General features: G+C 45.3%; 2 protein-coding genes across 4 annotated transcripts; one reads left to right on the top strand and one right to left on the bottom strand.

The window, feature by feature from the left end:
• Nucleotides 1-84: 84 nt before the first annotated feature.
• On the top strand, nucleotides 85-12,125 carry LOC131446062 (multidrug resistance-associated protein 1-like). Of its 3 annotated transcripts, none has more exons than XM_058617021.1 (30): nucleotides 85-287; nucleotides 1,135-1,314; nucleotides 1,430-1,555; nucleotides 1,669-1,806; nucleotides 2,408-2,527; nucleotides 2,614-2,672; nucleotides 2,891-3,019; nucleotides 3,137-3,367; nucleotides 3,661-3,838; nucleotides 4,278-4,439; nucleotides 4,538-4,630; nucleotides 4,724-4,927; nucleotides 5,001-5,147; nucleotides 5,317-5,404; nucleotides 5,621-5,817; nucleotides 5,967-6,143; nucleotides 6,280-6,447; nucleotides 6,547-6,736; nucleotides 6,859-6,925; nucleotides 7,021-7,129; nucleotides 7,251-7,458; nucleotides 7,564-7,874; nucleotides 7,950-8,149; nucleotides 8,511-8,637; nucleotides 8,823-8,924; nucleotides 9,116-9,262; nucleotides 9,349-9,507; nucleotides 10,132-10,298; nucleotides 10,834-11,028; nucleotides 11,891-12,125. In XM_058617021.1, exons 1-30 carry the CDS (start codon nucleotides 246-248, stop codon nucleotides 11,997-11,999), a joined length of 4,530 nt encoding a protein of 1,509 aa, XP_058473004.1. In that variant the 5' UTR covers nucleotides 85-245; the 3' UTR covers nucleotides 12,000-12,125. The 3 variants fall into 3 exon arrangements, with proteins under 3 accessions (XP_058473004.1, XP_058473003.1, XP_058473005.1); XM_058617020.1 differs by having other exon boundaries at nucleotides 2,611-2,672; XM_058617022.1 differs by lacking the exon at nucleotides 85-287 and adding an exon at nucleotides 309-797 and having other exon boundaries at nucleotides 2,611-2,672.
• A 662-nt stretch (nucleotides 12,126-12,787) lies between these two features.
• Nucleotides 12,788-13,992, bottom strand: LOC131446064 (phospholipase A2-like). Its single transcript, XM_058617024.1, has 4 exons — nucleotides 13,894-13,992; nucleotides 13,661-13,808; nucleotides 13,159-13,289; nucleotides 12,788-12,909 (listed from the first exon to the last, which is right to left on the bottom strand). Exons 1-4 carry the CDS (start codon nucleotides 13,940-13,942, stop codon nucleotides 12,788-12,790), a joined length of 450 nt encoding a protein of 149 aa, XP_058473007.1. The 5' UTR covers nucleotides 13,943-13,992.
• Between the last annotated feature and the right edge of the window lie 2,416 nt (nucleotides 13,993-16,408).

Genomic DNA, 16,408 nt, shown 5'->3' with positions numbered 1-16,408 from the left:
TGAATGTGGAGTGCTTCAGTTAAAACAGTAAAATTGCTGTTATTTAATAAACATGTGTGTTTAAAGTTTAAACATGTGACACACTCTTTAGCCCCGCCCTCCTCAGATCTTCAGTGGGTCAATCAGACATAAGACTTCATTTTGTTTCGGACAAAAATTTTGAGCAGCAGCAGAAACGGACCACATAATAATAATAATAATAATAAGAAGAAGAATTAGAGGAAGAAGAAGAAGAAGAAGAAGAGATGGAGGAGCTGTGCAGTGTCAGTGGACTGGATCCTCTCTGGGTGAGTCTCCTATTCAGGATTTGTGTGATATTATCATTTAAAAGGACATTAATCATCTGATTTAATGACAAACTCATTAACATGTCCTGCTGCATCAGTAACCTTTAAGACCATGTGTTCTGATCCAGAAGCCTGATCTAGACCCTGATTCAGAAGGATCAGCAAAAAACCTTCAGACAGCCTCTTCCTGTGATGTCACTAAATGTAACCAGGTGGTTTTCAAACACCTGCACAGCTGCTGCTGATTTGATGTGGAACCAGGAACCTGTTTGTGTGTGTGTGTGTGTGTGTGTGTGTGTTTGTGTGTTCTTGTACTATTCAGATTATCTGTCTACGTGTGTGAGTGGAGGCTGAGAGGAACTTGGTGTGGACCTGAACTTTATGGAATTCATGGATTAGAGGGATTTAAGTGTCACAGTATAACAAACTGTCTGCTGATCTCCTTTTGGTGAACCCGGTCTTGTCTTGTGTGAGCTGGATCCTGTGGGGCTCCGTGTCATGGTTGAAGAGGTGTTGCTAATTCTGGACTTTCTTTTGGACTGTTCCAGACACTTTTCCTGAACTTTATTCTGGGTGTACTACTTCTTAGACTTTGTTTTGGACTTAATGTTTGTCTTTGTTATGGACTGCATCTTGGACATTGTTCCAGACTCTTTCCTGAACCTTTTGGACTTGCTACGTCTTAGACTTTGTTCTGGACTTCATCTTGGACTCTGGACTATTTCCCGACTTTTCTGGACCTTGTTGACTGGCCTTTGTTAATAAATTCACGTTTGTCGTTTGTATAACTTTAAACAAAACATCCCTGAACTGTCTGTATCAGTCTTAACTCTGTTTCTGTCTTCAGGACTGGAACCTGACCTGGTACACCTCCAAACCAGACCTGACCCAGTGTTTCCAGCACACTGTCCTGGTGTGGTTCCCCTGTGTTTACCTGTGGACCTGTTCTCCGTTTTACCTGCTGTACCTGCTGCTCCGCTCCCACCGAGGTGTTATTCCACTGTCCAAGCTGTGCTGCAGCAAGACGGTAAGAATCTGGTCTGGGATGGGGAATTATAGATTAACGTGCCAATTAGTCTAATCTTGGTCTAAGTTATTGAGTCTCTCCGGACTAACGTGGGTCTCTGTGGCCCCGGTTTTAGCTCCTCGGTCTCAGTCTGGCCTCCATTGGCCTTCTTGAGATGTTTTACTTTGTGGTGAAGGAAAACGACGAGACACACAAGCACCTTCTGATGCTGCTGGGTCCGATGGTTCGGAGCCTCACGCTGGTACGTCATAATTCTTCAAACAGGTACTGGTCTCCATGGATACCAGGGTTAACCCTGGTAGATGTTGTGATCAGATTTAACTCCTCCTTCTCATCCTCCTCCTCGTTCCTCAGGTTCTGGCTGTTGTTATAATTCAGGTGGAAAGAATAAAGGGTCTTCGATCATCCGTCCTCCTCTTCCTCTTCTGGACTCTTCTTGTTCTTTGCTCCATTGTTCCTTTGAAGGTCAACATCAAGCAGATTATTGATCAGGTATCAGCGATTGATCATACATATTGTATCAGCGATTGATCATACATATTGACTGTGATCTTGTGGCCCAGTGATGGCAGTTCCACCTCTCAGCTCTGTGTTTGATCCTGGGTATTTAGTCTTGGATGTAATAAGTCTAAAATGTACTTGGCTGAAGGCCTGGACTGGACCTGAGAGTCTGGACAACCAGCTCAAGTAGTTTATAAGGACCTGCTGAGGAGCAGTGAATTTAATCTGGGTTAGTGTCTCTGTTACCTGACGTGCCCTCCCAGCTTGTACCACCAGGTGTCCTCAGTGAGTTTCACACCTAAGGGCAAACCAAGGCAGAGCTTCCTTGGTTTGCGTTGTCTAAATACTTCAAGTTTTAAAGGTTGATTCCACAAAAACACTACAGTTTTAAAGGGTCATTTCAACCTAATTGTACTTTGTCGAATCAGAATCAGAATTGCTTTTATTAAGTACATTTACGCATGCAGGGAATTTGAATTGGTGTTTTGGTGCGTTTAAATAGAATAAAATAAAAATTTGAAAATAAAAATAGGATTGTTATAACTATTGTCGTTATTAAATTTTTTTTTAATGGTTTGCGTTAACGTTTCAGGGTTTTTCTTCAGACGCCATTCGATATGTAGTGTTCTTCCTCTGTTTCTCTCTGCAACTCGCTGAACTCGTCCTCTGCTGCTTCTCAGACCGCAGAACACTGTCTGACAACGCTGCCCAGGTAACGCACGCACGCACGCACACGCACACACACACACACACACACGGTAGATAGACTATCGCTTAAACAGTTTTTCTCTTCAGAAGAGATGTCCCGAAGAAGACGCCTCCTTTCTGTCAAAGTTCCTCTTCTTCTGGTTCAGCAGGTATGATCTTTGTATCCATAACAGCTCTTTTGTTGCTATAGAGACGGATATTTTTATTTTGAAATTTTAACTCAAAAGGAAAATGTGTTTTAAGACTTGAATACGATTTAAAGATAAATGTTTTTAAGGGCTAAATTATTATTATTATTATTATTATTATTATTATTATTAATAAGTATATTCAGTATGTAATGTGTCATCTTCTCTCTTCCTCTCAGTTTGATGGTTAAGGGTTACAAAAGCCCCCTGCAGGCTTCAGACCTGTGGTCTCTGCGGGACCAGGACTCCTCGAACCAGATCATGACGGACTTGGAGAATTTCTGGACTCAGAAGTGTAAACAGTTGCAGTACGACTCTTCACATTCCATCTTTAAAATACATATGTCCAGTGGGGATGACCGCACACACACACACACACACACACAGAGCCAGTAATAAATGAACACCTTTGACATGTTCTGCAGAAAAGAGTCGCCCGGTTCTGATTCATCCCAGTCCTGGTCCTGGTCTCGGTCAGACAGTCTTTCAGGACCAACGGAGAAGACTCAACTGTTGAAGAAGGACCGCAAGGGGCGGGACTACAGTATCTACCTCTTGCACGCTCTGGGGTGGAGCTTTGGCCTTTACTTCCTGTTTGGGATCCTGTGTCTCCTCCTCCATGACGCCTTCATGTTCGCCGTGCCACAGGTGCTCAGGTGAGTCCGAGGTCAAAGGTCAGTCCGAGGATGACACTTCAGAGGGCCACGGTTGTTCAATAAAAGTCGCTTAAAGTGACGAACTGTGGTAATGCTGACACAGATGAGGTTACAACGTGCTCAAAGGAGCGACTCATTGAAGTCAGAATAGTGCTGAATCCTTACAGTGAGTATATTGCTGATGCGCATTTGAAGAATTGATGGCACACTGCTGGAGAGACGACGTTTCTGTTCATTTAGTTGTTTACTCGTTGTTTACAGCAGCTGTTTGTGGTTGTGTTTATCGTCGTCAGTGCTCTCCTGGTCTTCATGCGGGACGAGGACGCACCGGTGTGGAAAGGTTTCCTGTACGCCGTGCTGCTCTTCCTCTTGTCGTGTTTGCAGTCTGTTCTTAATCATCAGTACATGTTTCACTGTTTCACGGTGGGCATGAGACTGAAGACGGCGCTGATGGGACTTATCTACAGGAAGGTGACAAACACACACTCACACACATTTGTGCACCTTTTCTTCTTAGGATTTAGCACTGATGTTCATTCATTTGAACAGCCTCAACAAACTTTAACCTAACCACAATTCAACTTTGTCCTAAACATAACCAGTTCCTCATACATGAGGTTCTGCCTCATCTGGACCAGGTTTTGGTCTCCATGAGGACTACTGGCCCTGACAATATAAGTGTTTATGTCAGAAAATGTCCCAAAGAGGCAACAAAAACAAGAACATTAATACACACACAGTAACATTGACAATAGTCAAAAAACTGAAAAGTTGTCAATAATAATCAGTGGACACATCTGTACGGGCTGACTCATTGAAAACATTGAAACATCATTTCCTTCTCTCTAAAAATGCTGTCAAAATTGTTAATACCGTTGTTGTTAATAAAGTTGTCTTGTGTGAATGTCAGACTCTCCTGATGAGCAGCGCGGCACGGAGACACTTCACGCTGGGGGAAATCGTCAATCTGGTTTCGGCCGACACTCAGAAGCTGATGGACTTTGTGGTGTATTGTAACAGCGTGTGGATCGCTCCCATCGAGATCGCACTCTGCTTCTACTTCCTGTGGCAGGTAAACACAAACACAGAGCAACGTGTCAACGCGGAGAATGAAACACAAACGTGAAAGAAACAGAAATGCACTGATTCTCATGAGTGTTTGATTGACAGCTCCTCGGCCCAGCGGCTCTTGCTGGGATCACTGCCGTCGCCCTGACCTTCCCTCTCAACGCTGTTCTGGCTAAGATGAGAGGCAAACTACAGGTGGGAACCATTGTTTTTGTTTTTATTGTAATATATAGGAATGGGTTGATAAGTGTTTTGTTTACAATGCTGAACGTCCTCTGCTTCACTCAGGAGGTTCAGTTGAAGTTCATGGACGGTCGCATCAAACTGATGAATGAGATCTTGGGCGGTGTGAAGATCCTGAAGTTTTACGCCTGGGAGGAAGCGTTCCTGCGGAGAGTCGGCGTCCTGAGAGACGGAGAACTCGGAGCTCTGAAGAAATCCCAGATCCTTTATTCGGTCTCTCTGGCTTCGTTTAACTCCTCCTCCTTCCTGGTGAGTCTGACTCACCTGTGGTCAAACTGTGAGGTTTGTTGTTCTTAACTCTTCGCCGTCGCTCTCCCCTCAGATCGCCCTGTCGGTGTTTGGCGTCTACGTGTTGTTTGATCAACGAAACGTCCTGGACGCTCAGAAAATCTTTGTGTCTGTCGCTCTCATCAACATCCTGAAAAGTCCTCTGAGTCAACTTCCTTTCGCCATGAACACGACAATGCAGGCGAGTCATAGGCCGACACTGAGGCCTCAAAGTCGCCCGACTCCTCGCCCATCTAATGTTATCAGAGTGCACTGGCGCGGTTTATTGTGACAAAATGACAAAGAGATGTTTCTAGATTTACCCGCTGATGGCGATAAGTGACTGATATTAATATTTCTTTGTAAATCAGGCCATCATCTCCCTCAGACGTCTGACTAACTTCTTGTGTCAAGATGAACTGCGGCCCGACAACGTGGAGAAACTTCCTCACAGCGCAGGTAGTTATCTCAGTTTCATCCGTGACCAGCACAACAACTCTCTATAAAGATAAAGAACGTGGAGTTGTTGGGGAAAGTGAAGCCAAAACACCTGGATCGCCCCCTGGTGGCTGTCTGCAGTACAAGTTACAAGCTTCACCCCTACCTTGATTTTAGCAAGTGGGACAGGAAGTGTGGGGAAACTGGACGTAACGAGAAACCGCATTCTTTCCTCAGGAGGAAACGCCATCGTGATCGAGGGCGGGGTCTTCTCCTGGTCACATGACGACTCTCCGTGTCTGCAGAGCATCAACGTGAAGGTGAAGACGGGTTCACTGGTCGCTGTGGTCGGACACGTCGGCTCAGGGAAGTCGTCCCTGCTGTCGGCCATGTTGGGAGAGATGGAGAGGAGGTGTGGCTTCGTCTCTGTCAAGGTGACAACAGTTTGAGAGACCCCCGCAGGGGCAGAAATGACATACTGTGCCTTTTTTTAAAAATCATGTTATAGCCATAAACTGACAAACATATGAGATAAACCTAAGCGACATCGTTTCACACGTGCTTGGGGTTGGGGCGGGGTCAGGGTTCTGTGGGCTACGCCCCCCAGCAGGCCTGGGTCCAGAACGCCTCTGTGAAGGACAACATTGTATTTGGTGGTGAGAGGAAGGAGAGCTGGTACCATCGTGTTCTGGAGGCCTGTGCTCTCCTGCCGGACCTGGACCTGCTGCCTGCCGGGGACGCCACAGAGATCGGTGAGAAGGTACTGTCACTGCCTCCATCACACCGCCAGGGGTCGTGAGGAGTGTGGGTCTTCCGAATGAACGGCAGATAATCTGACATTTTAGACGGATGTGTTTGACGTTGTCGTTTACTGATGATGTGTTTACCGACCACAGGGCTTGAACCTGTCTGGAGGTCAGAAGCAGAGGGTCAGTCTGGCCCGGGCCGTCTACAGGAAGTCCGATGTTTACTTGTTGGACGACCCGCTGTCGGCTGTCGACGCACACGTGGGACAACACATTTTCGATCGAATCATCGGACCCAGAGGACTCCTCAAAGACAAGGCAACGATGACCGCGCACCGTTGTTTGATGCAGACCGTTGCTGCTGTTTTCAGTTTGTCGGTTTGTTGTTTACATGTGCACGTTTGTGTTTGTTTTCAGACGCGAGTGCTGGTGACTCACGGACTCAGTTTCCTGCCTAAAGCCGACATGGTCGTCGTGATGGAGGACGGTCTCATCTCTGAGATCGGCTCCTACGCCGAGCTGATGGACAGGAAAGGAGCCTTTGCCAAACTGATCCAAAGCTTTAGGGGAAACGGGCGCAGAGAAAACCCCGCCCTCCAGGACAAGAGTAAGGCCCCGCCCATGCATATGTGAATGCGTCACTTCCATACCATGTGAAGGAGGAGTCAAGTGTTTGTGTGTGTGTGTGTGTGTGTGTGTGTGTGTGTGTGTGTGTGTGTGTGTGCGCAGGCAGCAGAAAGGCCGTGTCTCGTCTCAGTTTCACAGATTGTGATCTCTCTCAGGAGCAGCTGATCAGGTAAATACAAAACTGGCATTTAAAAGTTCATATTTTAATCATAAGAGTTAACGTGTGTGTGTGTGTGTGTGTGTGTGTGTGTGTGTGTGTTGCAGCTGTGACATGGGCAGTGCCAGTGTCCAGCAGATGAACGACGTCGACCAGGATCTGGACGTCGATGACGTCGGTAAACTGACTGAAGCTGACAAAGCGCACACGGGGAGGGTGTGTCCCGTTTTTCATAACATTTGTTTCTCTTATGAACATGTTAGTGCTGACCCCTGACCTTTGACCCATGCTGACCCTGACCCAGCAACTCACTTGTGAGTAATCTTTCTGTCACCAGGTGAAGCTGCAGATGTACAGGGAGTACTTCAAGACCATTGGCTTGACCTTCATCATGACCATCATCTTCCTCTGCGCCTTCCAGCAGGCCGCGTCACTGGCCTACAACTACTGGCTGAGCCTCTGGGCTGACGAAACGCCCGTTAACGGCACGCAGAGCAACCACGGGCTGAAACTGAGCGTGTTCGCGGCGCTGGGGTTCACTCAGGGTCAGATGTTGCTGCATACATGTCGTCTGTGTGAACACAGCTCAATGTAATCTGACCACATCAGTCTAAGTTGATTGTCCCTGGGGTCACTTCCTTGTGTTTCAGCGATGGCCATGTTCGGCACGACGCTCGCCATCGCTCTGGGCGGGATCGTGGCTTCGCGTCACCTCCACGCCGATCTTCTCCACAGCGTCCTTCACTCGCCCATGTCCTTCTTCGAGGTCACGCCGAGCGGAAACCTGCTGAACCGCTTCTCCAAAGAGATTGACGCAATTGACTGCATGATTCCCGACGGGCTGAAGATGATGCTGGGCTACCTGTTCAAGCTGCTGGAAGTCTGCATTATTGTGTTGTTGGCCACGCCCCTCACAGGACTGGTGCTCCTCCCGCTTGCCTGCGTGTACGTCTTCATCCAGGTAAAGGTCTCTCTTGGACATCATCAACCTCTGGGCTTTCAAGCGTCTTGACCGTTACTTTGTGTCGGTCTCCAGAGTTTCTATGTGGCGACATCGTGTCAGCTGCGGCGCCTGGAGGCGGTGAGCCGCTCGCCCATTTACAGCCACTTCAGTGAGACGGTGCAGGGCGCCGTTGTTATCCGGGCCTTTGGCGAACAGCAGCGCTTTGTCCTGGAGTCCCACCTCCGCATCGACAACAACCAGGAAGCGTACTTTCCTCGCTTTGTCGCCACAAGGTTTATTCAAACTCCAAGACATATAGTGTTATTCAAAGATTTGGTGTTAAAACTGTAGTGTGTGACTTTTAAAATACAAACTAATTACATTACTGTCAAATGAAAAATACGCGAAGAAGTTCGAAAACACAAAGAAACGTCTCAAAAAACTTGCTCATTCTGCCATTTTTTTAGATGAATGACATGGTATTACAATGTTTGTTATATTATTTCTGTTCACAAAGATGAAATGGAGGTAGAAGAACGACATAACATAACATAACAAAAAGTTACGCACTACAGCTTTTGTATTTGACCTGAGATGCAACAGATAGCTGATGTTTGCATTGTTGTGATGATTTCTGCTGCGTTCCTGATTCAGGTGGCTCGCGGTGAATCTGGAGTTTTTGGGGAATCTGCTGGTTTTGGCCGCAGCCATATTTTCCGTGCTCGGCCGTGCAGAACTCAGTCCCGGCATCGTGGGTTTGGCCGTCTCGCAATCTCTCCAGGTTCAGAACACCGTCTTTTTCCACCTTTTTTGTTAGACCAAGAACACGGTGAAAGGGTTTCGTTTTGTTTTTCACAATAGAATTATATTTTCAGATTGCTCAAAATAACCAAAAGATAAATGAACAATACTAAAAACAAAATCCCAAAGCTTCAGATAAGTGATGCCGCGTCTTGCGTTCGACAGGTCACTGGAATCCTGAGCTGGATTGTTCGCTCCTGGACTGACGTGGAAAACAACATTGTCTCCGTGGAGCGTGTGAAAGAGTACGACAACACGCCGAAAGAGGTTTGAAGCGCTAACAGTTCTGCTACTTTATTTTAAAGAGAACAGAAAGAAGACTCTACAGGGAATGTTCATAAAATGTACAAACACTGACAAACGGCAACGTCCTGTGTGTATGTGATGCAGAAATAATGAATTAATCTTCACTGTCTACCCTCCTCTCCTCCTCTCCTCATCTCTCTCTCGCTCCCCAGGCAGCATGGACCCTCCAGGGCAGTTTTCTGCCAGAGTCCTGGCCGACCACGGGTACCATCCAGTTTGAGGATTATGGGTTGCAGTACCGTAAAGGACTTGACTGGGCCTTGAAGGACATTTCCATCAACATCCAGAGCAGAGAGAAGGTTCAGCAAAGACCCCAGTCTCATGTGTGACACAAACTTTTATGTATTCTTTTGAGTGTTTATTGAGGAAGTTCGTTATTTGTCAGGTGGGCCTCGTTGGGAGAACGGGAGCTGGGAAGTCGTCCCTCGCATTGGGAATCTTCAGGATTCTGGAAGCGGCAAACGGACGGATCTTTATCGATGGCGTCAACATCGCCGATATCGGCCTCCATGACCTCCGATCCAGAATCACCATCATCCCCCAGGTCTGAACTCCCAAATTACACAAGTTCACTTTCTGTAGTACTTTAATGCAGTTCCTATGATCCTATGATCACTGTTATTCTTTTTCCTCATAACTCGCGTCAAATTAAACAGTTAAAGGTCCAGTATGTAACATGTAGCAGGTTTTATTGGCAAAAATTTAATATATTTCCCTGAAAAATAAAAACGAAGGTGATAAAGTTCCTTGTTCTGCTTAGGAAACCCAAGAGTGAGAGAGATTTCTTACAATTTGCACTCTCACCAACAGATTTAATTGATTCTTATTCATTTCAATATTTGTATTCATTACTTATTTATCTTTAACTCGTCCTCTGGCGTTTCCTCAGCTCATTTTTCCAGTGTGATTCATCCTTAATGTTTTACTTGTATATTAAGATGTTTGTGTTACAGTTTACATACAAACTACATCATTAGTGTCATGAGTAACATCTGTGCTTTTCCTGCTAAAACATGTCAAAACGGAAGGTTTGAATTCAGGAGTTTAAACAGTGCGGTGAACAATAACAGCAGCAGCAGCAGCAGCAGCAGCAGCAGCAGCAGCAGCAGCAGCCGCCCTGTGCTCTCTGACCCGGCTTTACTGTGACCTCTGTGACCTCTGTTTCCAGGACCCTGTGGTGTTCTCTGGTTCCCTGAGAATGAATCTGGATCCCTTCGACACCTGCTCAGACGAGGAGCTGTGGACGGCCCTGGAACTCGCTCACCTCAGCAGCTTTGTGTCGGAGCTGCCGCAGAGACTGAACTACCAGTGTTGTGAAGGAGGAGAGAACCTCAGGTACGTAGACCCACCTACACACCTGCTACCAAATGCACCGGAGTCGTGACAGAGGCAGTTGTACAACACTGACACAACAGCCCAACCACAGTTCACATGTACAGCAAACATGTGATACAGTATGTGGGTGGAGCCAGCAGGTTAAACCTCAGACTGTACATAAAAAGAAAGTGGACGTAGTCTTCTGGTCCAACAAGGACGTGATAACTTACTAGACGGCCACCAGAGGGAGACACAGCTGGTTGCAAACAATGACACTCACTCCTCATTGTCTACTACTTCATTTTTCCCACATGGGGGAGGGGTCACAGGGGAGCTGGAGTCAATCAACCATTCACCAATTACATTGTTGAGGTTGCTCCGACATGAGGTTTGACGTTTTTGACGACATGTTATGTAAGTGATGTCTCGTCTTTAAGGAGAAAAAAGACGATAAAGTGGAGTGGACTTCAGTGTGACGTGGTTGAGGTGTTGTGACGAATGCTTTCGAGAGGTCGCGAGGTCATGGTGCTCTCGTGTGTGTTGCTCCTCACAGTCTCGGTCAGCGGCAGCTGCTGTGTTTGGCTCGGGCTCTGCTGAGGAAGACCAGGATCCTGGTCCTGGATGAAGCCACGGCTGCTGTGGACCTGAAGACTGACCAGCTGATCCAGTCCACCATCCGCAATCAGTTTGATGACTGCACAGTCCTCACCATCGCTCACCGCCTCAACACCATCATGGACTACACGAGGTACTGTCACTAGTGCTCGCTCCTCTCTCTCTCGGTGACTCGTCTTTGTGACAAACCGCACGTTTTGATATAACATGTGTGGGGGTTTTCTCAAAACTGTGATAGATAGATAGATAGATAGATAGATAGATAGATAGATAGATACTTTATTCACAGTTCAGCAGCTCCAAGAATATGTTACAAAAAAGAAACATAGGAGGCATGCAAGTGCAGTCTAAATATAAAATGAAACATATAAAAAAATAGATATAAAAAATATAAAGACGTTGAAAAGAAATGAATGAATTATAAGTCAGCAGGTCATTACAGTGCAGAGGTGAGTGTGTGCATGCACATGTACGTGTGTGTGTATGTGTCATGTATGATGCTGCGTGTGTATATGTGTCCTGTATGATGGGGACTAGTGACACAATATGGGAGGAAGAGGAATATCAAGAAGCGGAATAAACACAAAATAACAAGAGATGCTTGCAGCAGCAGACACTAATGATTGACAAGCACAAACACTGACCTGGTGTAAAGTCAGCACGTCTGTATAAAGACGCTGTAGGATGACCATGGTCCTTTTATTGCTGTGTTTTAGTGCGTTAATGACGCTGCCATAAATTAAACTCTATTCTTTAGTCTATTTGCTCATGCTCTCAATGTCCTGAAGCGTCCACCTGAGGAGAGTCTTTAAAGACAAAATGTCCAGGGTGAGAGGAGTGCATCTTTCTGACTTTGTCTTGGAGGAATTTATCTGCTTCTTCAACCTTCGTCTAGGTCTTCTACGCATCTGACCTGCCTCTGGTTGACTTACTGAAGTGTCTCACTCGTGTGTGTGTGTGTGTGTGTGTGTGTGTGTGTGTCTCTCTCTCATCAGGGTCATTGTGATGGACCGAGGCACCATCGCAGAGATGGACTCCCCTCCTGAGCTCATCACTCTTCAGGGTCACTTCTACCAGATGTGTGTTGAGGCTGGCCTCATCTGAGATCAGCTTCTTTTTGTTGTTGTTGTTTTTTTAAAAAGAATGGTTGCTCAGGACTGTACCATCTTCAACTTGTTATTATTTGTGCATCTGTGTAAGAACAAGTAAAATCCAGACAGGGAACTGCAATCAGCTTTTGTCTTCTAGATTCATTCATTCATTCTTTGTCTACCATTTTCTATATATCTATATATCATATGATCAAGAGTGAGGCTCAGGGCTCGGTCGTACTTTCCGTGGAGAGTCAGTCCGTTCTGTTCGTACTAATCGAGGGTCGGCGTCAGTCCCACACGTGTGGGTGGAGTTTAGAACATTTCCTTGAATTAGTATGTTTTTTGTTTTTTTTTGGTCCTTTTTCTCTACGGAGCTCCCCCTACAGTTTTGGAGGACAGTTTTCAGAAGACTCCGGGTCAGCATCCCTGATCTTGCAAGACTGGGTTTTCACAAACGGACGGTAGGGAGCACGGAGACAGACTTTCAACAGCTGTTAAATCATTACAAAGTCGACCATTCAAGAATACAAATGATGCAATAAACCAACGTTTTATCTGCTCTTTTATTGAAATGTAGACATTTGGTTAAAACACCTGAATATGTCAGAGGGAAAACAAAAGGTCCAGAGTGTCGCTCACCCTGTGACTCTGGAGGAAAGGAAGTGAAGATTACAGCAGGACAGTTGTAGTTTGGTTTATCTACTGGAAGAGGAATCTTCCCCTTCAGAGATCACGACACTTTAAAGGTGAGTGTGTCGTAAAAGCATCAAGCGTGCGGACACATGATGGCTGCCAGCTTTAACAATGGCACCGCTCCTCGGGCAGGTGCTTGTACTTGGGATTGTAGGGAGATCTGGAGAAGCACTCTGCAGCCTTCCTGTCACACTCGCAGACGAACATCGCACATTTACAGTTGTCGCCTGAGGAAGCAGAAACGGAGAGGAAACAGTGGTTAGCAATAGGACGAGAGCAAATTCAATCTTGCTCTTACCAGGGCTAAATCTGCCCCCCTGTGGCCTATTTACATCGCTGTATTTTAACCTTTTGGTGATAATGATGGCGTTTACTTGGAGAGCTCAATATTTTCCCCACACTACCTTTTTAAATGTTGAAATTCAAGTTTCAAGAGTGAACGAGAAGCTCTCGGGGTGTTGCCGTGCGAGACTCACTGTTGCAGGTGAGGGTCTTGTTTTCTTTGTCACACTGGTACTTGTATAACGTGTTGTAAGGATATTGGTAGAAGTTGCATTCAGCCAGTTTCTCAGCTTCTCCGTAACAGTTGTCGTGCACTTGGCAGCACCTGCACGTTTGACAAGACACACTTTTCAGACAAGGTACTGGAGTCTCAGTTTTGGTTTGGCCTAACTTTCCAGACAGAGCAATATGTTAATTAAAGGCAGTGTTTTTTTAAGATGTTTTCTCTTAAAATTATTATTATGGTTGAGCAGATACAGCACTGAGATGTGCTCTATGAATAGAATACAATTCCAGGTATATTAGACATTTCAAACTGGCACTCCATGTCACAAAGGTTGCAGACCCTTACATTAAACGATAACAATTAGAGATGGGATTCATGGCTCTTTGAAGGGAGCCGGATCTTGAGGAGCCGTTCAAAAGACCGGCTCACTATTTTGCATTAGTATATAAGCACATTAAGTGAATCAGAACCTGTCCAGATCATCCACAGGCGTTCCGCAGCCTCCTTTTCCACAGTAGCAGCCGTAGTCGGCATAGTCCAAAATAGGCCAGCTGTTCGGCAACAAGCACAGGATCATTTTTCTGAACTGGTGGAGTGCATTCTCCTCTGAACCCTGGGCTGAAGATCAGGAAATTCTTTTAATGCATCAGTTCACGGCCACCACACGTGCAGGTCAACAGCTCCGGGTCAAGATTCTACTCACCGACAGAGAGGCCCACAGCCAGGAGAGTGAGAGTCTGCAGGGTTTTCATCGTGACAGTCAGAACTTCAGCTGCAGATGTCTTCTCTCCGTGAGCTCCGCTGCTCTCTTTATAAAGCAAACACCGAGCCGCCGCCGCCGTGCTCCACCCTGGCATCTGTTCATCGGTGGTGACACGTATCGTGATGTGTGAACACTGACATATAAACAAATAAAAAAAATCCTTATAGCCGTGTACATATGTCGTGTCTTTTCACTGTAATACATTCACACAGATTTCCATTATTCACTTTTAACAACAAAAACAACTGTGTCATTGCTAATATACATAATCATACTTGTAATGTATTTTGTTAATCTGCAGCTGTGACAGCCACCTCTTTGTATTTGGTGTATTTTAAGAACTCTGAGGCGTAGAGCACGATAAAGTCCCCACCACAGTCAAGTACAAAGAATCTTTATTGAAATAGTTCCAATTCATGGCAAATTGTGCTGTCTACGCCTGAATATATCAGAGGAAAGCAAAAGGTCACTTTAGGACTTTAGGACACCATGTCGTCATGGCTCTGGAGGAAAGTAAGAGAAGATTACAGCTGTGAAGCTGTGGTTTGGTTTAATGTCCCGTCGTCCCCTTTAGGATATGGAGACACTTTAAAGGTGCGCGTGCCGCATAAGCATCGAGTGCACGGACACACGCCAGCTGCCCGGTTTAACACTGGCACCGCTCGATGGGCAGGTCCTTGTGCTCGTGCACGTAGGTCACTTTGGAGAAGCACTCTGCAGCCTTCTTGTCACAATCGCAGGCGAACATCCAGTGTTGCCAGATTGGGCGGTTTTCCGCCCAATTGGGCTTCTTTTGTTTACGTCAGGCGGGGAAAAAATACATTGGGCGGGTGAATAAAATTTGGGCTGCTTTTGTCCACATTTGGCGGGTTTTTTAATATTGTAAAAACAGCTCTTTTGTTTGTTTGTTTTGCAAGTAGTCCTCATACGGGTCATTTGTGATGTAAATAATTAAATATATTAGGCCTACACGGTTAAAAGTGCACCTTTTTACGTGCAGCTGTTATTATTACTAATCTGGGCCTGGCGCTAGGATGCCAGAGGTTCATCTTGCAATTTGTGTAGCCAATGGTTTATTTACTGCGCTCTTGTTGGTTGCATTAAACCTGTTAATCTATCATTTATGTGTGGCTATTTGATGCTATATGAAGCTCTGGATGTCTATGTGTTATGATTTTACGGATTTACACGAGTGTCTGGCAACTTCGTGGTTTGGGCTGGTTTTTATTGGATTGGGCGGGTTCTACGATGTGATTGGGCTGGAAACTGTCAATCTGATCTGGCAACACTGCGAACATCGTGCATGTGTCGTCATGGCCTGAGGAAACAGAAATAAAAGGCAAAGCAAACGGCGGTTAGCAATAAAACAAGACTTGTTATCAGTGTTATCACCGTGTTGTATAACCTCAAGGTTATCAAACGTCTTTTCACAAACATCACGCCGACGACGACTTGTCATCGACTTGAAACCTGCAAAAAATTGATATAGCAAGAAGAAGAAGAAGAAGAAGAAGTGAGAAACTTCTATTTTTATATGGAGTTTATGTCATAAAAGCTCTTCAGTTATTTCCTTGAAATTTGAAGTCAAAAAGAAAGAAACAACTGTAAATTGAGATGATGTGTAAAATAAAAAATAATGAATTAAAAAAATATTTTTTCTAAAAATGTGTCATTTTTTTGAGATTGAAAACCTGTAAAGTGGCGAAAATATCTCCTCTCACTTCATTACCACACAGGAAAATACCTTTGTGTTTAAATATTTGCTGTCAAATCATTTTAAAATGCAGCAACTTTCTGTGGTCTGGAACACACACACACACACACACACACACACACACACACACACACATACTGGTTTATACGCTTTAATAGGGACCACAAAACATGGCTGTTTTTCAGTGTTTGTACAGAATTTAAACGTAAACGCTCCAATATGCAGTGGTGGGCTGTCAGGGCCAGCAGGGCCTTCTCTGCTGGCCCTGACAATATCAAAAAAGTGTTTATTATTATTTTTATTATTTTTAAATAATCAATTTAATGTGTGTCTGAATTCAATTACTTTTTCAGTATGTTATGATTATATTTCCAGAAAGAATATAGTTATTTTTTGTGAAGCTGAGCTGGATTTTCCTGGATGTCATTAAACGCATCATAGCTCCGTGGACCTGCTCTAGTAGTATTGCTGGCCTTTCGTTGAAGCTGCCATTTCCTATTTGGTTATAACTTTGACTGAAGTGTGTCGTCAGCCAATCAAAATGTGATGCATAGTGACAGAACGCCCCAGGCCCAGCGATGTGTCTGGCGCTAGCCCCCGCTGTTGTCATCAACGACGTTTGAACCTTTGGCGGGTTTTGAAGTAAGCTATGGCCACTGCATTAACACCACCGATCCATCATGTTTCTGATCTCCTTCGTGTACATAAGCATAGTGGGGCAAAAAAGTATTTAGTCAGTCA

The sequence above is a fragment of the Solea solea genome, chromosome 19, assembly GCF_958295425.1.
Source record: "Solea solea chromosome 19, fSolSol10.1, whole genome shotgun sequence".
Classification (NCBI taxonomy): Eukaryota; Metazoa; Chordata; class Actinopteri; order Pleuronectiformes; family Soleidae; genus Solea; species Solea solea.
This window is presented reverse-complemented; position numbering and strand designations above follow the sequence as displayed.